At 32.4% G+C, this 21,117-nt stretch overlaps 1 protein-coding gene across 8 annotated transcripts in view; it reads left to right on the top strand.

Moving 5' to 3' along the window:
* cntn5 (contactin 5) overlaps positions 1–21,117 on the top strand; it is a 444,657-nt gene that overhangs the window by 388,437 nt on the left and 35,103 nt on the right. For 5 of the 8 annotated variants that reach the window (XM_087291631.1, XM_087291629.1, XM_087291632.1 and 2 more), the window contains 4 exon segments: positions 2,694–2,814; positions 8,324–8,482; positions 16,593–16,742; positions 19,588–19,658. In XM_087291631.1, the coding sequence (XP_087147757.1) occupies positions 2,694–2,814; positions 8,324–8,482; positions 16,593–16,742; positions 19,588–19,658 (501 nt within the window). 8 annotated transcript variants of the gene reach the window in all.

Below are 21,117 nucleotides of genomic sequence, written 5' to 3'. Positions count from 1 at the left end.
TTTTTAATATTATTATTATTATTATTATTATTATTATATTTTTGTTTATTTATGCAATGATTTTTAAGTCATTATTATTATTATTATTATTATTATTATTATTATTATTATTATTATTATTATTATTATAACAATGTTGTTATTGATGGAATTTTGGTATTTCATAGTTAATATTTATTAATTAATTTTTTTGTCAAATTTAAATGAAACATACAATGTACACATTTACAGTGTTTCTTTTGTCACACTGTACCAGTTTGTGTCTGTAGATTTCATTTACAGTACATATTTTTGAAAGGTTTCTTTTTCAATGTTTCAAATCCATACTTCAGCACCACTAACATACACTAAACTGTACAGTTTTACTCATATACCGTATATGTGTTCAATCATTCAATGTGTCTGGTTGTTTATTTGTGTACATTATTCTTCTATACAAGGTTGTGAAAAAGTTTGTCTTTGAAAAATATGTTCTGAATTATGATGTGATTTAAAAAAAAAGGAATATCCAACCATTTCCTCCGTTAAAAAAAAAAAAAAATGTAAATAATGAAAACATGAATTTATCAAATTTTCTGATTTTATTTATTTTTTTTTTTTGGCAATTCATGCTCAATAGTGCATGTTCGTTCATTCTTTCATTCATTCATTCACTCATTTATTTATTTATTTATTTATTTATTTATTTATTTATTTATTTATTTATTTGTTCTTTCACTTATTAATTTAATTTTCGTTTTTTATTTATCCATCCACATACTCATACTCACATAATTTATTCAATTCTATATTAGATGGGGAAAAAAAAACATTTCAATTCAAAAAGTATAGTATACATTTCTCTAAAACTTAATAGTGAAGAGTGTGTTTTATTTTGTAGTTCTGTGCTAATTAAATGGAAGTCTAATAGTAAAAAAAAAACTGAATTATTATTTTTTTTAGCATGTTGTTCTCGTGTAGCTGTGAAGCTTTTCAGCATCAATGAATACTTTATGAGACACTTGTACCAGGATCTTCTCATGAACCCCACAAAATGTCTGCTCAGCAAACACACCACAGCTCAATTGAATATTCATAGCACATTTTAATTTACATGAAGAAAAAAAAATAGTTAGAGAGAGAGAGAGAGAGAAAGAAAGAGAGAGAGAGATTGTTGCTTTTGCAAGTAGTCTATTTTACATTTATTTATTTTTTTTATCGTAAGATAAAACCAGTAACCAAGGGAAGACAACATGGTTTTTCTTTGATTGTTTTGTTTAATATATTGTTTTTACATTTTTGAGTCCCATCATTATTTTGTAAAGATTATTATTATTATTATTATTATTATTATTATTATTATTATTATTATTATTATTATTATTATTATTATTATTATTTATTTTAGGATTTATCTCTTCATAATTATGACAATTCTTCCAACATGCAACAAATTAATAAATAAATAAAAGAAAAAGAATAATGTACTGTATGAAATCATGTATTACATATCAAGTATTACATAAAAAAACAACATTCTTATTTCTCTGTAAAGTTTGAGGTTTGTACGTGCTGCTGAATGGAGATGGCTGTATTGACTGTATAATTGTTTAAAAGAAATGTGCTTTATAAAAATATATTACTTGAAATCTACATATTAATGATTATGAATTATAATAATAATGATTCATTAATAAAGAGGATGTAAAGAGGATGTTTTCCATACATTACACACACAAAAAACATTTTTTGTTTAATATTTTTTTGTTAATTTTTGTGTTCATTTATTAATTTTAAAGATTTGTTATGTATGTATTATTATTTTTATTTATTTTTTATTTATTTATTTATTTATTTATTTATTTATTTATTTATTTATTTATTTATTGTATCATTGTATTATTGTATTATTCATTTATAGTTGAATTTATTTATTTATTTATTTATTTATTTATTTATTTATTTATTTATTTATTTATTTATTTATTTATTTATTTATATGATGGTCTCTTTCTTCCTCTACATAACAATTCTGCCAACATACAAAAGGTAAAGAAAGAAAGAAAGAAAGAAAGAAAGAAAGAAAGAAAGAAAGAAAGAAAGAAAGAAAGAAAGAAAGAAAGAAAGAAAGAAAGAAAGAAAGAAAGAAAGAAAGAAAGAAAAAGAAAGAAAGAAAGAATTATATCACACTAAAAATACACTTTTATTAAAATCATTTATATTAATGTTATTATATATATATTATTTTTTTTTTTGATTGTTTGTTTGCTTAATTGACATTTTAAAAATTCTCAGCGTGACTTATAACTCAATTTTTATACTTCTTGTTTTGCTGAGGTGAAATAGAATATTCCTCACAGGCACCACAGATCCACACAGACCATCCATGGCAGACAGTGGCACATGCAGCTGCAGCAGCTGTCTGATTCATGTGCTGTAATTTTAATCAGCCCCTGTACTAAAGAGCTGCCTGTAGACCTTGAATTATTCGCAGTCTCGCCCGGGGCGTTTCTCATTTCCAGAGAAGAGCAGATTGAGGAAAGTAATGGCGCTCGTGCTCTTAAAGCGAACAGCAATCTCTTAATCCACACAAGCCAATAGAGACTGTAGCAGCAGCCCATTGCTCAGGTGTCAAGCACCACGCGGAGGTCTATTTCTCTCTTTACCTCACTTCCCCTGTGTGTGCTCTCTTTCTGCTTTTCCCAACAATTTAGCAGTCCTCCACCGCAGACCTGATGATCAGGAGCATCCTCCTGAAGCATGCTGGGAAATATGGCTGTCGAGCTCAGACCAGCGCTGACAGTGTGCTTGCTGAAGCTGAGCTGCTGGTGCGAGGTGAGTACAATTCGGAAAATTCATAACAATATATGGGAATACAGCATCTTTGCAAACAACATGAACGCCAAGTTGACCCTGTTGACTTTCTGAATACATTTCGGTAGTTTTATTATGCATGAAGCATAATAGCAAGAGAAGCACAAACATTTATCCCTCTGGCTTATAAAATAAGAATCAGGGAAATTTGTATTTTCTCAGAATAGTTTGTTGTCTATTTTTTTTTATTTGAGTGTGCATGTGTCTAAAATTAACATGATATTATTTTTTCAATGCTCTGTACACAGGGTCCAGGGTCTTTTAGCTGTATAAATTTCATATATATATATATATATATATATATATATATATATATATATATATATATATATATATATATATATATATATATATATATATATATATATATATATATATTAGTGCTGTCAATCCATTTAAAAAAAACTATTAATCACACTTTTTTTGCAATTAATTGCAATCAATCGCGATTAATTACATTTAAAAGACTGATACTTGTCTTTTTTTTTTCTATTCAAATGTAAAATTTATGTAAACGCAAGACAAAAAACTATTTAAATTCTAAATATAATTGTTTATTATAATTTTGTTTAATATGTAACACAGATTTCTTCATGTAAACAACATACCCACAGAAAACCATCAAGATCCTGGCTTGACAGCCATATTTATTACAGGAATACAAACTTAGGCATGTAAATTCCATTTGAATTTCAAAATAATTAATGCCAATAAAGAAAAAAATATCATTTCCATGCTGGATTCCATTCTATGCTAAGTGAACTGCCAAAATGCAGGCATTGCAAATATGGAAATTGGAAAATTTTTAATAATAATAATAATAAAGTACTGAATACAAACAATTGTACTCATTGAACAGTTGTATTGCTGTGAGTTGAGAACATTAATTATTAAGTAGAAAAAAATTTGCTTCGTCCTCCTCTACATTCAGCCAGTTGCTAAGACAGTCCAGTCTGGTGACATTATCGGGGGACAATGTGGCCCTTTTGTTTTGAACTATGTGAGCTGAGAGTGAGAACAGGCAGGATCACAAGCAGGATCACTGAATCCGCATATGCATTTTGGTGCCTAATTTTGTTGCCACTGGTGTTGTGACAAAGAGGTAAGAAGCATCAAGCGGTACATCAAAGACACCCTCATTTATGCGTTGTGTCACACAGAAGACTCATTTTTACAGGGACTTTGGTCACACCATCTCCAAACATTTAAACAACTAGGGATACAGAAGGCAAAATCGGTGATGTTTAGGCATTTGTTCTTGTTGCTAGGAAACGCACGCGGAGCGACTCCCTTCAGATTCAACATGCATGATCGTGTTCACCAAATTTGCTTAAACCAAGCGTTCATAAGTATGGCTATATTTCACAAGGGTACTGACAAAGCAATGTGAAGCAGACGCTTTACAAAAGTTGTGTTTAAGGGGAAAACATGGTTGACAGCTCGCCACACTATCTGAGTTTCACTGAGTACATTTACATGGACATTAATAATCCGCTTTTAGTCATTTCCGGGGGGGACAGAGATGATTTGCGGGAAGTCGCGGGAGAGTGGGTGTCTTAAGGGGGTGTTGTGTTATCTGAGGAGCAGTGGGGAAGTGTGTGCGCGCCACAATGTATCTGAGAAGCAGTGGGGGCTTGTGTGTGTGACGTATATGAAGAGCTATGGGGGTGTGTGTGCATGACTTATCTGAAGAGTGGTGGGGGCGTGTGCGTGCGATGTACTTGAAGAGCGGTGGGAGTAAGTTGCGCGCGACGTACCAGAAGAGCGGTGGGGGTGAGTTTCATGCGACGTACCTGAAGAGCTGGGAGGGATGTGATGGAGAGGGGTGTGCAGTGTGCGCGTATTTAAAGACTGGGTGAGAGATGCGCGATTTCCGGGAGACTATCATTCGTTTCCAGGCATCTGGGAGTCTCTATGCATTTGCGGGAGACTCCTGGAACTTCCGGGAAACTTACTATGTCTGCTTAAAGAACCACCGAGACGCGAAATACGTAGGTTTTTCTTTCCGTTTGCCATGCGGTACAAATTTAATCAAAACAAAAGTCAAAAGATTAAAAATGAAACATACAAAATTAGATGAAACTCTGGAGGAAATGCTGGATAGCCTGGTAATGCGACATTATTGTTTTATACTGAAACTTTTCTTGTAAACGTGCTTCCTTGGTCTTTTCCATATTTCTTCGCACGTTAAACAAACGTCCGCCACAACAGGAAATAAAACTGCAACTGCATTTAGTTTTTTAACTCGTTAAATTTTCCCAAATAATCACGTGTTAACGCGCTAATATTGACAGCACTTATATAAATAAATAAATAAATAAATAAATATATATATATATATATATATATATATATATATATATATATATATATATATATATATATATATATATATATACATATATATATATATATATATATATATATATATATATATACATATATATATATATATATATATATATATATATACATATATATATATATATATATATATATATATATATATATATATATATATATATATATATATATATATATACATATACATACATATATATATATATATATATATATATATATATATATATATATATATATATATATATATATATATATATATATATATATATATATATATACACATATACATACATATATATATATATATATATATATATATTTATATATATATATATATATATATATATAAAAAAAAATATATATATATATATATATATATATATATATATATATATATATATATATATATATATATACATATATATACATATATATACATATATATTTGCACTTTAGAATCAAGAATACTCAGAATTGTCCTCTTCCAGCTTTCTTATTTAATTAAAAAAAGGTCACATTGATGACTACTTGACTCAGTTCCCGTTTGAAAGCTCCCTTCTTTTTTTCCTCCCACAGCTGCATGATGTGCTGCAGGATTCTCTTGTAAACAAACACAGTCATTAGCCTATCCTTGCCTCAAACATAGCAGATCCACAAAGAAATGTGTTGTCCGTCCTAGTGGACCTTAAGCCGCGTGTGTTCATGATGTTGGCCGGACCACTTCCACATGTGCCCTGCCTACTCCCAGACAAGAAAATCCTTGTGCAGTCTCCATTCAGACATAAAACAGAAAGCCCTACTGCTGCTTGCCATGCTGACATGCCATGCATATTATTATCCTCAAATGCAAAAAGCCACCTTTCATTCCAACCTTTTAATACATCCCTTTACAAACCGCACAGAACATTGACTTTTAGTGGCCCAAGCAGCTGTCAGGCTTTCATTTGTAACTGTTTACAAATCCATTGAATTTACTTCTGAAAGCTGAGGAATGTGCGTAAAACAGTTTAAGACAGAAAAAAAAATGTTTCACCATTCAAAAATGCCTAAGAAGACTGGCATAACACACATAATAGAACCAAAGCGCAAAGAGAGTGGATTTTAATCAGTGTGGAATCCAAAGATCATTCATTGGTTAAAAAAGTCTTTGTTAGTACTATTATGCTTTCAGTATGCGTACAATTCTTGTTATGTGTATGTGTTGCTTAAATGGTAGCACATCAGGCCAAGTACCAAATTATTACCATTAACTCATGGCTTATTACCTGCAAATTATTAAAATATTGGCTGTTTATTTTTACTTATAAAGTGTATAATCTACATCACAGGTACCCAACCTTTCTCATTTTGAGGCCCATCTTTTTCTACAAACATTTTTCGAAGGCCCAAACTGATTGTCTGTTAAAATGCAAATTCTAAAGCTTTATTTATTAGTAAAACTTTTATTTTGCCTTCTATTATTCCCTTATTTTTCTACATCATTTTATAAAAAACGTGAACCATTGTAACATTGTGCATGTATGTGTGGTGGATATATATATATATATATATATATATATATATATATATATATATATATATATATATATATATATATATATATATATATATATATATATGTATTTATATATATATATATATATACACATATACACACACACACATATATATATATATATATATATATATATATATATATATATATATATATATATATATATATATGATTTCACGAGGAATGCAGCATGATTTCACGAGGAAACGTAAGTATTTTATGTTTTGTCAGTTTAGTGGCTAATTTATACGAATTCGTACGAGTTCATAATTTATACGAATTCGTACGAGTTCACTCGTACGAAAATGTATGATTTAAAAAGGAGGTGTGGCACCTGACCCCACCCCTAACTCCATCCGTCATTGAGTGATGAGCAAATCGTACTAAATTGTATGAATTAGATTTTAAAAATTCATACGAATTGGCCACTAAATCAAAAAGTTACAAATTGCTGTGAGATTGCGTTTGTTATTCTTTACAACTGCAGAGTATTTGGGCCTTTTTCTTCAGTAAAGGAACCTGAAAGGCCTACAGGAGATGGCAAAAAAAGCTGCTGCTGTATTGGACTGACTTCTACTCATCTATCAATTTATATCCATTAAAATAAACAACCTAACCCTGACCCTAATGTAAAATATAGTAAAAAAACCTCTAAATCTGTTAAAACGCATCAATCTGAAGGCGGTTGATTTGTAGCTGGACATTATTGGAGTTCGTTGACAGGAACAGTGCAAAATTCCGTCGAATGGTGCTGCGAAAAAGGGTGGGATTAAACAAGATGACTAGACATAAAAAAAAGTGAGCGATTGATTCATATTTTACATTTTTGACCAAAGAGGTCGTGTTTTGATCTGCGATTGGTCTCATTCAGTCACATGATGCAATTTCGCAGGTCACAGTTCACCAAGTCGTGTCGTATGAGCTTGCGTTTGGGATCTGATGAATTCAGGTGCGTATGAATGGAAGTCAAAGGGCAGTTTGACCGCGGCTTTAGGTGAAGCTGCCTAATTGTGTTATTGTCTAATACATAGATGTAATCAACTCCTTTGTACCATTCAAAATACATGTAAAAAAATTTACCAGTTGTGAAAATTTTACATAAATTATGCATTTGTTAATAGCAATATTATGAATAATTAATGTTTTTGATATAGTAATAATGATCATATAAGTATTCACTGATATGTGGGTGCATTTGTAGACCCCAGAGGGTTCATAAAAATAAAGCTGCAGAAGCTGTCTTAAATAACACACATCTGGACACACCCCCTCCCTCTGAGAATAGTCAGTTTTTATAGATTGTCGATTGGCTCCTTTACTAGAAGGCGGGGCTTTATTTGCTAGAACATCCATCATTGCATTTCCCCCTATTCCGAGCTATAAGAGTGACACCTCTTGCGTAGTCTAGTCTTTGACAGAGCATCAACCAGGAATAAGGGCTTGATACTGTTATCAAACACTGGTTCAATGAATCATAAGGATAATAAGTAGGAAGGTTTGTCACACGTATCATTTAGTGCAGTTTGACTGAGTGATGGCTTGTGTTTGCAGGGCCTCCTGGACCTCCTGGAGTGGTGATTGTAGAGGAGATCACGGCCAGCACCGCCACACTGTCATGGAGCCACGGTGTCGACAACCACAGTCCAATCACCACATACAATGTACAAGCACGGAGCCCTGTCTCTCTGGGATGGCAGACAGTGAAAACCGGTACTTTTCTTCCATATGCATTTACTTAAGAGTGTGTGGGTGTGTGTTTTGTTTGTGTGTTTAATCAATGCAAGTGATATGCAACGAGGATCATATGCAGAATATGGTATGTTCTCACATGATTCTGTTGAATTGTTTTGCTTCAATACACAGTAAAAAGTGATTAGATGACTTTACTTAAAAAGTGAGTAAACCTGCTTCCATTAAATTAGTAAGAAAATTGACTATGTGCTTATATAAAAACTAAGTTGTCAATTTAATAGTTAAAAGTTTATTCACTTGTTTTAAGTAAAGTCAACTTGTTGGTTTTTACAGTGCATTAATAATTTAGCTTAGTTTCATCCATTTGGTCATTTGTTCGTTCATTCATTCATTCATTCATTCATTCATTCATTCATTCATTCATTCATTCATCCATTCTTTTATTCATTCATTTGTTTCTTTGTTTATTAATTTGCTTGTTTGTTCATTAATTTGTTTGTTTATTCGTAATTAATAATTTTTTTTCATTCATTCATTTGTTTTTTTTTCATTCGTTTGTTCCTTCATTTGTTTGTTCATTTGTTCATTAATTTGCTTATTCATTTATTCGTTGATTTTATTGGTCATTCATTTGTTTGTATATTCCTTAATTTATTTGTTTGTTCATTCTTTCATTAATTTATTCTTTCGTTTGTTCCTTTGTTCATTAATTCATTCATTTGTTTGTTTGATTGTTTGTTTGTTTATTTGTTTGTTTTTGTGTTTCATCTTTCATTCATTTATTATCATTTGTTCTTTTTTTCATTCATTCATTCATTCATTCATTCATTCATTCATTCATTCATTCATTCATTCATTCGTCTTTCATTTGTTTTTCTATTCATTCATTCATTCATTCATTCATTCATTCATTCATTTATTCATTCTTTCTTTCTTTCTTTTGTTTGTTCCTTTGTTCATTCACTCATTCATTTGTTTGTTTGTTTGCGTGTTCTTTCATTCATTCATTCATTCATTCATTCATTAATTCATTCATTTGTTTGTCTTTTATTTGTTTGTCCGTCCGTTCCTTCATTCATTCATTCATTCATTCATTCATTCATTCATTCATTCATTCATTCATTCATTCATGTGTTTATTCGTTCATTCATTAATTAATTAATACATTCATTTGTTTCTTCCATTATTTCAATTGTTTGTTTGTTCATTCGTTCTTCCATTCATTTAATCATTTGTATGTTTGTTTATTAGTTTATTTATTCATTTATTCATTTGATCATTCATTTGTTCATTCTTTCATTTGTTCGTTCATTTATTTGTTCGTTCATTTGTTTCTTTGTTTGTTCGTTTGTTTGTACTTTCATTCATTCATTCATTATTTCATTCATTCATTATTTAATCTATCAATTAAGCTGTCCACCTTTGGAATATTTGAAGAGTAAACAATTCTAACAAGAAAATATATTTATATGAATTACAAATATTTTGTAAAATATATACAATCTCTTTAGTGTCACCATTGATGAATTTCAGTCTTTAAAAAATAAAAAATCAATAATACATATATTTTTTATTATTATAATTTTTTTGTTGTTCTTGTTGTTAATTAAGTCTATTATCGTATTGATTTTTGAAGGATACATGACAATAACGCTGTATCTTGTAAACTTTGTAGGAACAATTGTATTCTAAAACATATTCAAACTGAAAGCAGTTCTTTTTTTATCTAATAATACATCACATTTTTATCAATTGATGGAAAAATGCCAACAAATGTAGCCTTGGTGAACACAAGAGACTTCCAACAACATAAAAAGAAAAACTAAGTTATTCCAAACATTCTACCAGCAGATTGAAGTTGCTTCAGGTCGCATAAAGGTTTATTTAATGCTCACTGGCTCTTCAAATACTCAAATATCCTTTTAATATCTGGTATAAAAGATGCCATTCTACATCTTTGCCCATAACATATACAGTACGACTGCAAACAATGTCTGTGAATGCAGACTTAAGGTCTGACGGTGGCTGTTTCGTCCCATCTGTTTGTAAGGACCCCAGTGGGTCTCTATTAAATGTCTGTTATGCCTTTTTTAAATGTCACTAGCTGCAATCTAATGGCAAACTAATTTGAAGGTCAGCAGAAGGTTAAAATATGGACACATTGTTTTAAATACAGTAATGAAGAGCAGCTGCAACACAAAAAATAATTAATAAGCTATTAGTTTATAGTTAATTAATTGAAATATGGTCATCATTCATTCATCCCACCTTTTTGTTTCAGTGCTGTATCTGGGTTTTCTGTGCTACGCTGTAAAAAAACAACAACAATATGCTAATTAACAGTTTCTCTATTTTGTGTTTTTTGTTTACTTACGGTTGTGAATTGCATTATGGAAGCTTGATCTCTGCTCTGTTGAGTTTTAATGTTGAAAATTCAACTCTTCAGTTTAACAAAGAGACTTTTATTGACATTTTAGTAGTTTGAAATAATATAATGTAGAAGAAGTAATATAGAGAAAAATAAGTACCTGCAGTGCTAGGGTAATGCAAGTTACATAATAATATTACTTTTTTAAGTAATAAGTAAAGTAATGCATTACTTTAAAAAAATAATATTAATAAATAATAATAATAATAATAATAATAATAATAATAATAATAATAATAATAATAATAATAATAATAATAAATAATAATAATTAATAATAATATGTGGGTTATTTATATTTAAAAAATGCACATTTCTTTTTAGTTTAATCAATTAGCCGTTAAAAATGCTGATTTAAAAAATGAAGAAAAATAAAACACTCAATGAGAGAATGCGCTATCCACAGAAACAAAGAGCAACAAAAATGGAAGATAGCCTTAAACTTCTGCAAAAGAGGTATTCTGCATTGTTCTGCATGCATTGAAGAAAAGGAAAAGGGGATTGTCTTAACGGGCAGTGATTTGATGTAACTTGTAAGACAAAAGTACTATTCCTTAAAGGAAGAGATACTAGAATCTAAAAAATAAGGACTGGTAACATGAAAATAGATGTAATTGATAATATAGATTAATGTCAAAATGGCTTGCCATATACCTTGAATGAAATATCACATTTAATTATCAGCTATTATCCAAAGACAACAGCATTTTGCATCATCTGTTCAAACATTAGCAGTCTGCTATGGATAATAGCAAACTTTTTGCAATGATATCGCTTGTATGAGGATGAATTGTTTCTTTGCACTTTAAACGTTCCACATATGTCCAAATAACTGAGATAAGGCACAATTAGTGTGCACACAATGCTTTAAGTGCTGAAGCTATTCAGATAAGAAGGAGGGAAAGAGGAAATGTTTACTTTAGAGTGTTCAAACAGTGTTACCGCTTCATGATCTTTACTCTGCCTCCTCTTCGTGAAATAGATTCTGCCTAAAGGGCCATTCATGCTGACAAAGCATACAGAAGTCATTCTTTTTTCTGTAGCAGATTTGATGAGACACGAGCAAGAAAGACCATTGGGGATAAAACATTGTTTAACATGGTTTACCTTTTACAGCTCTACAGTAACTTGATATAGAGTTCAGACCAGTGTTGGGAGCAATTGGTTATAGTAACTAGTTGGCTTAAGTAACTAGTTACTGTAAATAAATAAGGGGTTAGGGGTTACTTTAACTGTTTTTAGGTCATTTAATTCCAGTTACTTATAATATACTTGCTGAATATTAATTCAGATTCAGAAGGCAAAGTTTGACAGATGGATTAGTAGATAATTAGATGAAGGAATAATAGAACAAACAAGTGAATGAATGGACAAACGGACAAATTAATTGATATATTTTATTCATTCATAAGTTAATAAATTTTTTATACATTAAATGTCAAGAGGATGGATGGATATTTTGAGAGATGGATGGATGGATGGATGGATGGATGGATAAATGGATGGATGGATGGATGGATGGAAAGACAGACAGACAGACAGACAGACAGACAGACAGACAGACATAGATATGGATGGGTGGTAAGGTGTATGGATGGATGGATGGATGGATGGATGGATGGATGGATGGATGGAAAGATGGAAAGACAGACAGACAGACAGCTATATGGATGGGTGGTAGGGTGTATGGATGGATGGATGGATGGATGGATGGACGGACGGATGGATGGATGGATGGATGGATGGGTGGGTGGATGGATGGAAAGACAGACAGACAGACAGACAGAGATATGGATGGGTGGTAGGGTGTATGCACGGATGGATGGATAAATAGAAGGGATTGATGAATGGATGGATGGATGGATGGATGGATGAATGGATGGACAGATAAATGGGAGGATGGCTGGATGGATGGAAAGACAGACAGAGATATGGATGGGTGATAGAGTGTATGGATGGATAAATAGAAGGGTTGGTTGGTTGGTTGGTTGGTTGGTTGGTTGGTTGGTTGGATGGAGGGATGGAAAGACAAACAGACAGATATATGGATGGATGGATGGATGGGTGGATGGATGGATGGAGAGATGGATGGATAAACCAACAGTACATACAAACAGACAACAGACAGAAATATGGATGGATGGATGGATGGATGGATGGATGGATGGATGGATGGATGGATGGATGGATGGATGGATGGATGGATGGTTGGATGGATGGATGGATGGATGGATGGGTTAATGTATTGATGGATGGACTTACTGTATTTGCAGTGAAAATGACAAACAACAGCAGTGAGTGTCAAGGAATCAGAGGCATGCATGGTCAAAGAGGAATAAAATAAGAAAAGGACAGAGAGGCTGAAAAAGAGCAACAGTGAAATAAGGCAGAGTGAGCCGGAGGGTGGAAGAGAGAAGTTTTGTGGAGAGCATCTGGGAGTTTATCATCTCACAGCCTCACGCCTAGAGCAGAGCTGTGGTCCCACAGGTTATGTACAGCCGTTAACTGTAGACAGAAGATCGCCCAGAGGTTTGGTCCGCAGCCAAGTGTGTGTCTGGACTGAAATGAGGAGCCAATCCTCTGGGCAAACACAGCCTGTGTCTGCTGACTTTTTTGCATTGACTGAGCAAACCATGAGTGAAGAAATCAAAATTACAAATTCACTAGAAGGAATGGAATCATCTCTCAATCTCTTATTTAAAGCTCAGTTACTCAGAGAAACTCCAACTCTAAGCCTATTGAGCGGGTTTAAGAATACCTATAAAAAGAATACCTTTAATCCTTTAGAAGTGCAAACTAAAATTAATATTTACAGACACTAAGATTAATGTTATTTGCAATTAAATTAATATGTATTATATTTTAAATGCATATTAAATTAATATTTTTGACCCATTTTAAAATGCAATAATACTGTCGTCCAGCATGTAATGTCATCATTTTTGATGACTTATATGTACATAAAGACTTGTATATAACATTAAAAGCAACTATATTTTTATAGCAAGATCATTAAAAAAATGCTTTATTGAATTATATGTCACCGGCCACTTTATTAGGTACACCTTACTAGTACCGGGTTGGACCCCCTTTTGCCTTCAGAACTGCCTTAATCTCCCATAGATTCAACAAGGTACTGGAAATATTCCTCAGATGTTTTGGTCCATATTGACATGATAGCATCACGCAGTTGCTGCAGATTTGTTGGCTGCACATCCATGATGTGAATCTCCCTTTCCACAAAATCCCAAAGGAGCTCTATTTAATTACGGTCTGGTGACTGTGGAGGCCATTTGAGTACAGTCAACTCATAGTCATGTTCAAGAATCCAGTCTGAGATGATTCACGCTTTATGACATGGCACTTTATCCTGCTGGCATGTCCTTGACATCAAATTCTGACCCTACCATCCGAATGTCACAGTAGAAGAGACTTATCAGAACAGGCAACGTTTTTCCAATCTTCTATTCTCCAATTTTCATGAGCCTGTGTGAATTGTAGCCTCAGTTTCCTGTTCTTAGCTAACAAGATGGCACACAGTGTGGTCTTCTGCTGCTGTAGCCCATCCGCCTCAAGGTTACTGGTCCCTTTCTATCTGGCATCAACAAAGCTTTGCACTCACAGAACTGCCGCTCACTGGATATTTCCTATTTTTTGGACCATTCTCTGTAAACCCAAGAGATGGTTGTGCATGAAAATCCCAGTAGACCAGATGTTTCAGAAATACCCAGACCAGTCTTGCACCAACAACCAAGCCACGGTCAAAGCCACTTAAATCACCTTCCTTTCTCATTCGGATGCTTGGTTTGAACTGCAGCAGATCGTCTTGACCATGTCTACATGCCTAAGTGCATTGAGTTGCTGCCATGTGATTGGCTGATTAGAAATTTTCTTTAACGAGCAGTTGGACGTGTACCTAAGAAAGTGGCCGGTTTTTAGATTATTTGTTATTATGTACAATAATATATGCCTCTGGGACCAGTATTGGTGTTGAAATGGCCCCTTTTTGTAAGAAGCATGTGTATTTCTCATTATTTTAGAAATATTAAGCTTTGCATTGCTCGTTAAAAAAAAAAAAAATCAGCATTGATTTCTTAGATTGTTCTAAAGCGATTTGTTATATTACAAAACTAGATGTTGGCTCCATTCCATAGCATAGTGAGCTGCCTACATAAACAGCACTGAGAGCATCGTGAGTGCCTTCCTAATTTGAAGGCTGTTCCAAAACACAGGGAGCATTAGTGTTTATTCTAGATAAATAATGAGTGTTCTTTGTGGAAATTTCTGGGATTGAATTTTCCACAAAGAACACTCATTTCGCTAGAATAAACAGTAATGCTGCCTGTTTATTGGAACAGCCTTCGTATTAGGCTGTTCCAAAAAACAGCCTAATTGAACACGTTATTCAATCCCAGAATGCATTTATTTGTGATAGACAGACAGAAATGTTCATTATAAATATACTTTTAATTAATTACACTACTTGTAACTTCTTGTTTTACTCCATATTTTCCATATGTTTTTTTTTTCATTTATAAAAATAAATCATATAATCAAATTATTCAATATTATTATTAATTCTTTTTACATTTGTAACTGTAATTATATGTAAACTCACATTTAAAGTGCAATCTATCTCTGTTGTCTATAAAACTTTTCAGTACATAAATTAAAACAATTTAAATTCTTTGCTCATTTCATGAGACTTTTTCTGTTCTGAAATGTATTTATTTTTACCATAGGCATGCAGTGATTTTGTTCTGTTTAAATGCATTTATTTTTAACATAGCTATCTAATTATTTTTATTTTATTTTAAATATTTTTTTTTTGCCATAGCTATGGAGCTATCTTATTTTATTTTTATTTTTTTATTTTATAATATACACATATGTATGTATTTATTTATTTATTTATTTATTTATTTATTACCATATATGGACCTATTTTATTTTATTATTTCACAATTTTTCAACTAAATTAATTAAAAAAGAATTGGTGCTGTTTTTACATTTTAATACAATTTTATGTAGTAAATTTATTTATTATTACCATAGCTATGCAGTGATTTATTTTATTAAGTTTAGTTTTGTTTTATTTTTTTTTTTATTTTATTATTTTACAATTTTTCAACTAAATGAATAAAAAAATTGGTGCTGCATTTTCATTTTAATACATTTTTATATAGTACATTTGTTTGTTTTTACCATAGCTGTGGTTTACCACAGTGATTTCATTTAATTTTATTTATTTAATTTAATTTAATTAAATTTTTTTATTATTTCACATTTATATACAAAACATCAATGTTTTATATTTTCTTTTTGATACAATTTTATGTAGTAAATGTATTTATTGATTGATTGGTTGATTTTTACTATAACTACAGCGATTTCATTTTATTTGATCAAAATGAATGTTGTTTTATTTATGTTAACACAGTTTTATTCAGTAAAACATTGTGCAAAAAATTTCTTTTTTAATTGTCACCCATCTGTGTACTTAATGTATGTATATGAATATCACAAACATACCATGTAGGTGTATTTTTAGCTCAAGCATACTGTACAGTATCACTTCAAATTACTTCAAAAAGCTTAGAGTCTATCAGGACTTACTCTCAACAGACATCAAATCTTTGCCTCTGTTATAAAGCTGTATTGATTTCATCCTTTTTAACCACTATTTTTACTCCCACTCAGATCCAGACCCGGTGACAGGAAGCATGGAGTCAGCCATGGCAGTGGATCTCAACCCCTGGGTGGAGTATGAGTTTCGGGTGGTGGCCACAAACAGCATAGGCACAGGCGACCCGAGCCCCCCATCCAGAGCGGTGCGCACTAAAGAAGCAGGTATATCTGTCTTTAGTTCACTCACCCGTGAATGTGTCCTCCAACACAACAGAAATCTAAATAAACAAACAGTTTCCTCTCAAACAGCTTCGTTTATCCTCTGCTCGGGGGATCGTGTGACTGCGTGTTGTAACACATTTTTACGACTGCAGTCACCCGCTTGACTATCCAGGGTGACCCTGGTTCCATTTTAATTGGAGGAGAAGTGGAAAATAAGCCGCTTACATGAATTTAAACAAGTTTTTTTTTGTGCGTTTGAGCTGAAGCAGAAAGGCACTTGTGCCCTCAGGCAAAGAGGCTGCAGAATTCTCTATTTATGGAGAACAAAACCCTCGCTTCAACACGCTTTGGTTCAAAAAACATTCAGCAGGCCTGCTCCATTACGCAGCCACAGAATGTCCCAGTATACGAATATAATGACAGCTCGTCTTTTGTCATTGTTTAAAGCAGACTGAATTATTGCGGTTGTCGTTGTTTGACACCGCTCATTAAAGGAAAGGTTCTGTCATTGTTTATTCTCCCTTGTGTCGACCCAAACTGGTACACTGTTGTTTTTATCTGTGATTTATTTGCGACGAATCTTCGCATAGTATATTTACATACATACAATAATTGTTGTAATAACAGAACAGTTATAAAAGAAGCAATTACTAGAAATAGGATATATTAGCAGTTATGTGCAAAACTGGCAGTTGATACTAGCAGTGTGGTAAAACCAGAATGATCTCATGAGAAAACGTAAGTATTTTACGTTTTTTTGTCAGTTTAGTGGCTAATTCATACGAATTCGTACGAGTTCAGTTGTATGAAAATGTACGATTTTAAAAAGGAGGCGTGGCACCCAACCCCAACCCTAAACCCAACCATCACTGGGTGATGATTAAATCGTACTAAATTGTACAAATGAGATCGTATGAATTCATACGAATTAGCTACTAAATCAAAAAGGTACGAATTGCTGTGAGATTGTGTTGGGTAAAACATTGTAGATATCGAAACATGCTTGTGCTAAAACATAGTAGCAGGATGTTTAAACAATCTTACTGTTCCAAGTCATGCTTGAAACATATTAGCATAGTGTTTCTATCAGTGTAATGATGATAGAAGCACGTCAATGTCCCATTAGCATGCTAGCCTTGTGCTAAACTGTGTTGTGTTAGTGACATGTTAACACTATGTTAAAACACGCTCGAAACATGCAATCATTGTGTCAAGCATTTTAGCAATGTGTAAACCACGCTAGAAAATGATAGCAGTCTGATAAACCATGCTAACAGTGAGTTATACTAGCAGTGCAGTAAAACATGGTAGAAACCTGCTTAAAATGTTGTACAGAACGGTAGAAGCATGTTAATGTTAGTGGTGTCCTTAGTCATCCTTGAAACATGTTAGCACAATGCTTATAACAGTCTGAAAATATAAGCACATTTATTTCATACTATCAATGTGTAAAATCATACTATAACCATATTAGCCTTATGCTAAACATGCTGAGAGTGTTTTGTGTTCAAGAAATGTAAACGGTGTATTAAAACCTGCTATAAACAGACAATTGCTGTGCTAAGCATGCTAACAGTGTGTAAACCATGCTAGCAGTGTGCTACTATTTAGAAGCAGTGCATGGAAGAAACATGCGTGAAATGTGCTAAAATACTGTAGGAGCATGTTAAAGCAATGCTTGTAGTGTTATACGTCATCCTTGAAACATGTTAGCAAAGTGTTTGTAACAATGTGATGATGTTAGAGAGACTGTTAATGTCATGCTAGCATTGTGGGGAATTATTCTACAACCCTAATAGCCTAAAATGCTAAACGTGCTGAGAGTTTATTGTGTTAAAGACATAATTGCACTGTTAAACCTGATAGAAACAGGCAATCACTGTGCTAAGCAGTGTGTAAATCCATGCTAGAAAATGAAAATTGTAGCAGTGTGCTACAATATATTAGCAATTTGATAAAACATGGAAGAAACATGTTTGAAATATGCTAACATTGTTCAAATAATGTTAGTAGTCTCTTAAGTCATCCTTGAAAACATGTAAGCACAGTGTTTCTACCTATATGATTATGCTAGAAGAATGCTAATGCTATACTAGCATTGTGTGAAATCATGTTACAAACATGTTAGCCTTGTACATCTTAGACAGGCTGACAGTGTATGAAAACATGCTAAAATCATGTTGTATTTGCTCTAAACTTAGAACTTTGAAAAGCATGCTTGAAAATGATAGCAGTGTGTTAAAATATGCTAGCAGTCTGTTATACTAGCAGTGTGATAAATGGAAGAAACATGCGTGAAATGTCCCAAAACACTGTAGCAGCATATAAAAACATTGTCAGTAGTGTCCTAAGTCATCCTTAAAACATGTTAGCAAAGTGTTTCTAACAATCTATCTATCTATCTATCTATCTATCTATCTATCTATCTATCTATCTATCTATCTATCTATCTATCTATCTATCTATCTATCTATCTATCTATCTATCTATCTATCTATCTATCTATCTATCTATCTATCTATCTATCTACCTACCTACCTACCTACCTACCTACCTAGCTACCTACCTGTCTGTCTGTCTGTCTGTCTGTCTGTCTGTCTGTCTGTCTGTCTGTCTGTCTGTCTGTCTGTCTATCTATCTACTTTAAAAACTGTTTCAAACTTTGTTTCTTTACTAATTTAGTCTTTCAGGATACCTAACCTTGTCAGTTATTAATATGCATTAGGAGTTATTAATATTCATTATCACATTTTATTTTTACATGCAGGTTTTAGTTAATAGAAAGTTCAGCATTTAAAATAATGACATAGAGCACAATAACGTTGCACTATTTCTGTATCTGCAGTACCATCGGTAGCCCCTGCCAATGTTCGAGGAGGGAACGGCCGCAGGCATGAGCTGGTCATATCCTGGGAGGTAGGTTTGCACTTGGCATGTACAGTGGACTCCCTACTGTGAACTCTTGCTATGCTAATGAATATGGCATAAAAAAGACTTGCAGTTCTCGGGCCAAATAGATTCATGCAGCTAATTGACTTGAGCGTTCGTAATTGTATCCGGCCATAATTGCCACCATCGCAATTTGCATGTTGAAGGATTGCGACACTTACAGTCCCAAACCCTATAAGAACAGATGAATGAGTATATACTAAATGGAATTTTGTGCTTTGTAGAAATGCTGTTGGAGGCAAATTGGACTGAATAGCGGTGAAGGTTTATTCCAAATCTGCTTGATAATTGTGATCATTTGCAAGCTTTTTTTAATAGCACCTTTCTGTGGTTTTCGGACACCGAGGAAGGATTCAATAGGGTTACAGAATAATAGTATTAAAAAGTGTTAATATTAACATGAACTTCGTAGATCAAACATTATGCAAAACAAATGACATAAATATGCTAAATAATTCATATGACAAGGGAAAAATTGAAAAATATTTTTTTATATGCTGATCAGATTTATTCATTTCCATTGATGCACAGTTTTATTGAGATTCAGGGCATATCACACAACGTGTCCATGTTTATATCATCTAAAATTGTTATTTGGATGTTGCATCTTGTGTTAGAAGCTCCTGAAATACACTGAACAGTTTTCCACCAGAGAGCTTGTGAAATCTAAATTGGAGTTTTGTAGTTGTTAAGCCATATCTGTAAGCCTTGAGGCTAGCTGGTCTATTCTGATGTTTAGCATGTATTACATTTAATTTAATTTATTTTACTGAAGTACTTTGCAGCCATCACAAAAGTGCAATTTATGGGGATTAGCTATGAGGCGGTGGAAATTAAATACAAAATAAACTTGATAAAAAAAATCTATCGTAACGTTGCTTATAAGGTATTTAAGGGATAATTCACCCAAAAAGGAAATATCTGCCTTAATTCACTCATTCTTGAATTGTTCCAAGGCAGTTCCAAGGTTTTTTTTTTCTTTTCTGTTGAACAGAAAATAAGATATTTTGAAAATATTAGCAAAAACTAATGCTATTGATGTCAACGGTTACCACTTTCCAACAATTATCAAAATAAATGTTTAAAACCCAAACAACTTGGAAACAAATCAAGAGTGAGTAAATAATGGCAGATTGTTCATTTTTGGGTGAACTATTGTTCATTATTAACAATCATTATTAATAATAGTAATTTATTAACAATCAAAATCAAAATAATAATTATATATATATATATAACAGACAATTACAGATAATGAATACGTTTGATGACCGTATTATCTTGAATATTTAAAGCAATATTTACATGTATTATAACAGATGTTAGAGTAAACATTGCATCCTTTTGATATTTTACCACAACCATTCCAATACATACAATTTTAGAAGGAGCGCTATCCTGCTGGAGAGTTTGCCCTCTCCTGTGG

The sequence above is a fragment of the Danio rerio genome, chromosome 18, assembly GCF_052040795.2.
Source record: "Danio rerio strain M-AB ecotype USA chromosome 18, GRCz13ab, whole genome shotgun sequence".
Lineage (NCBI taxonomy): Eukaryota > Metazoa > Chordata > Actinopteri > Cypriniformes > Danionidae > Danio > Danio rerio.
This window is presented reverse-complemented; position numbering and strand designations above follow the sequence as displayed.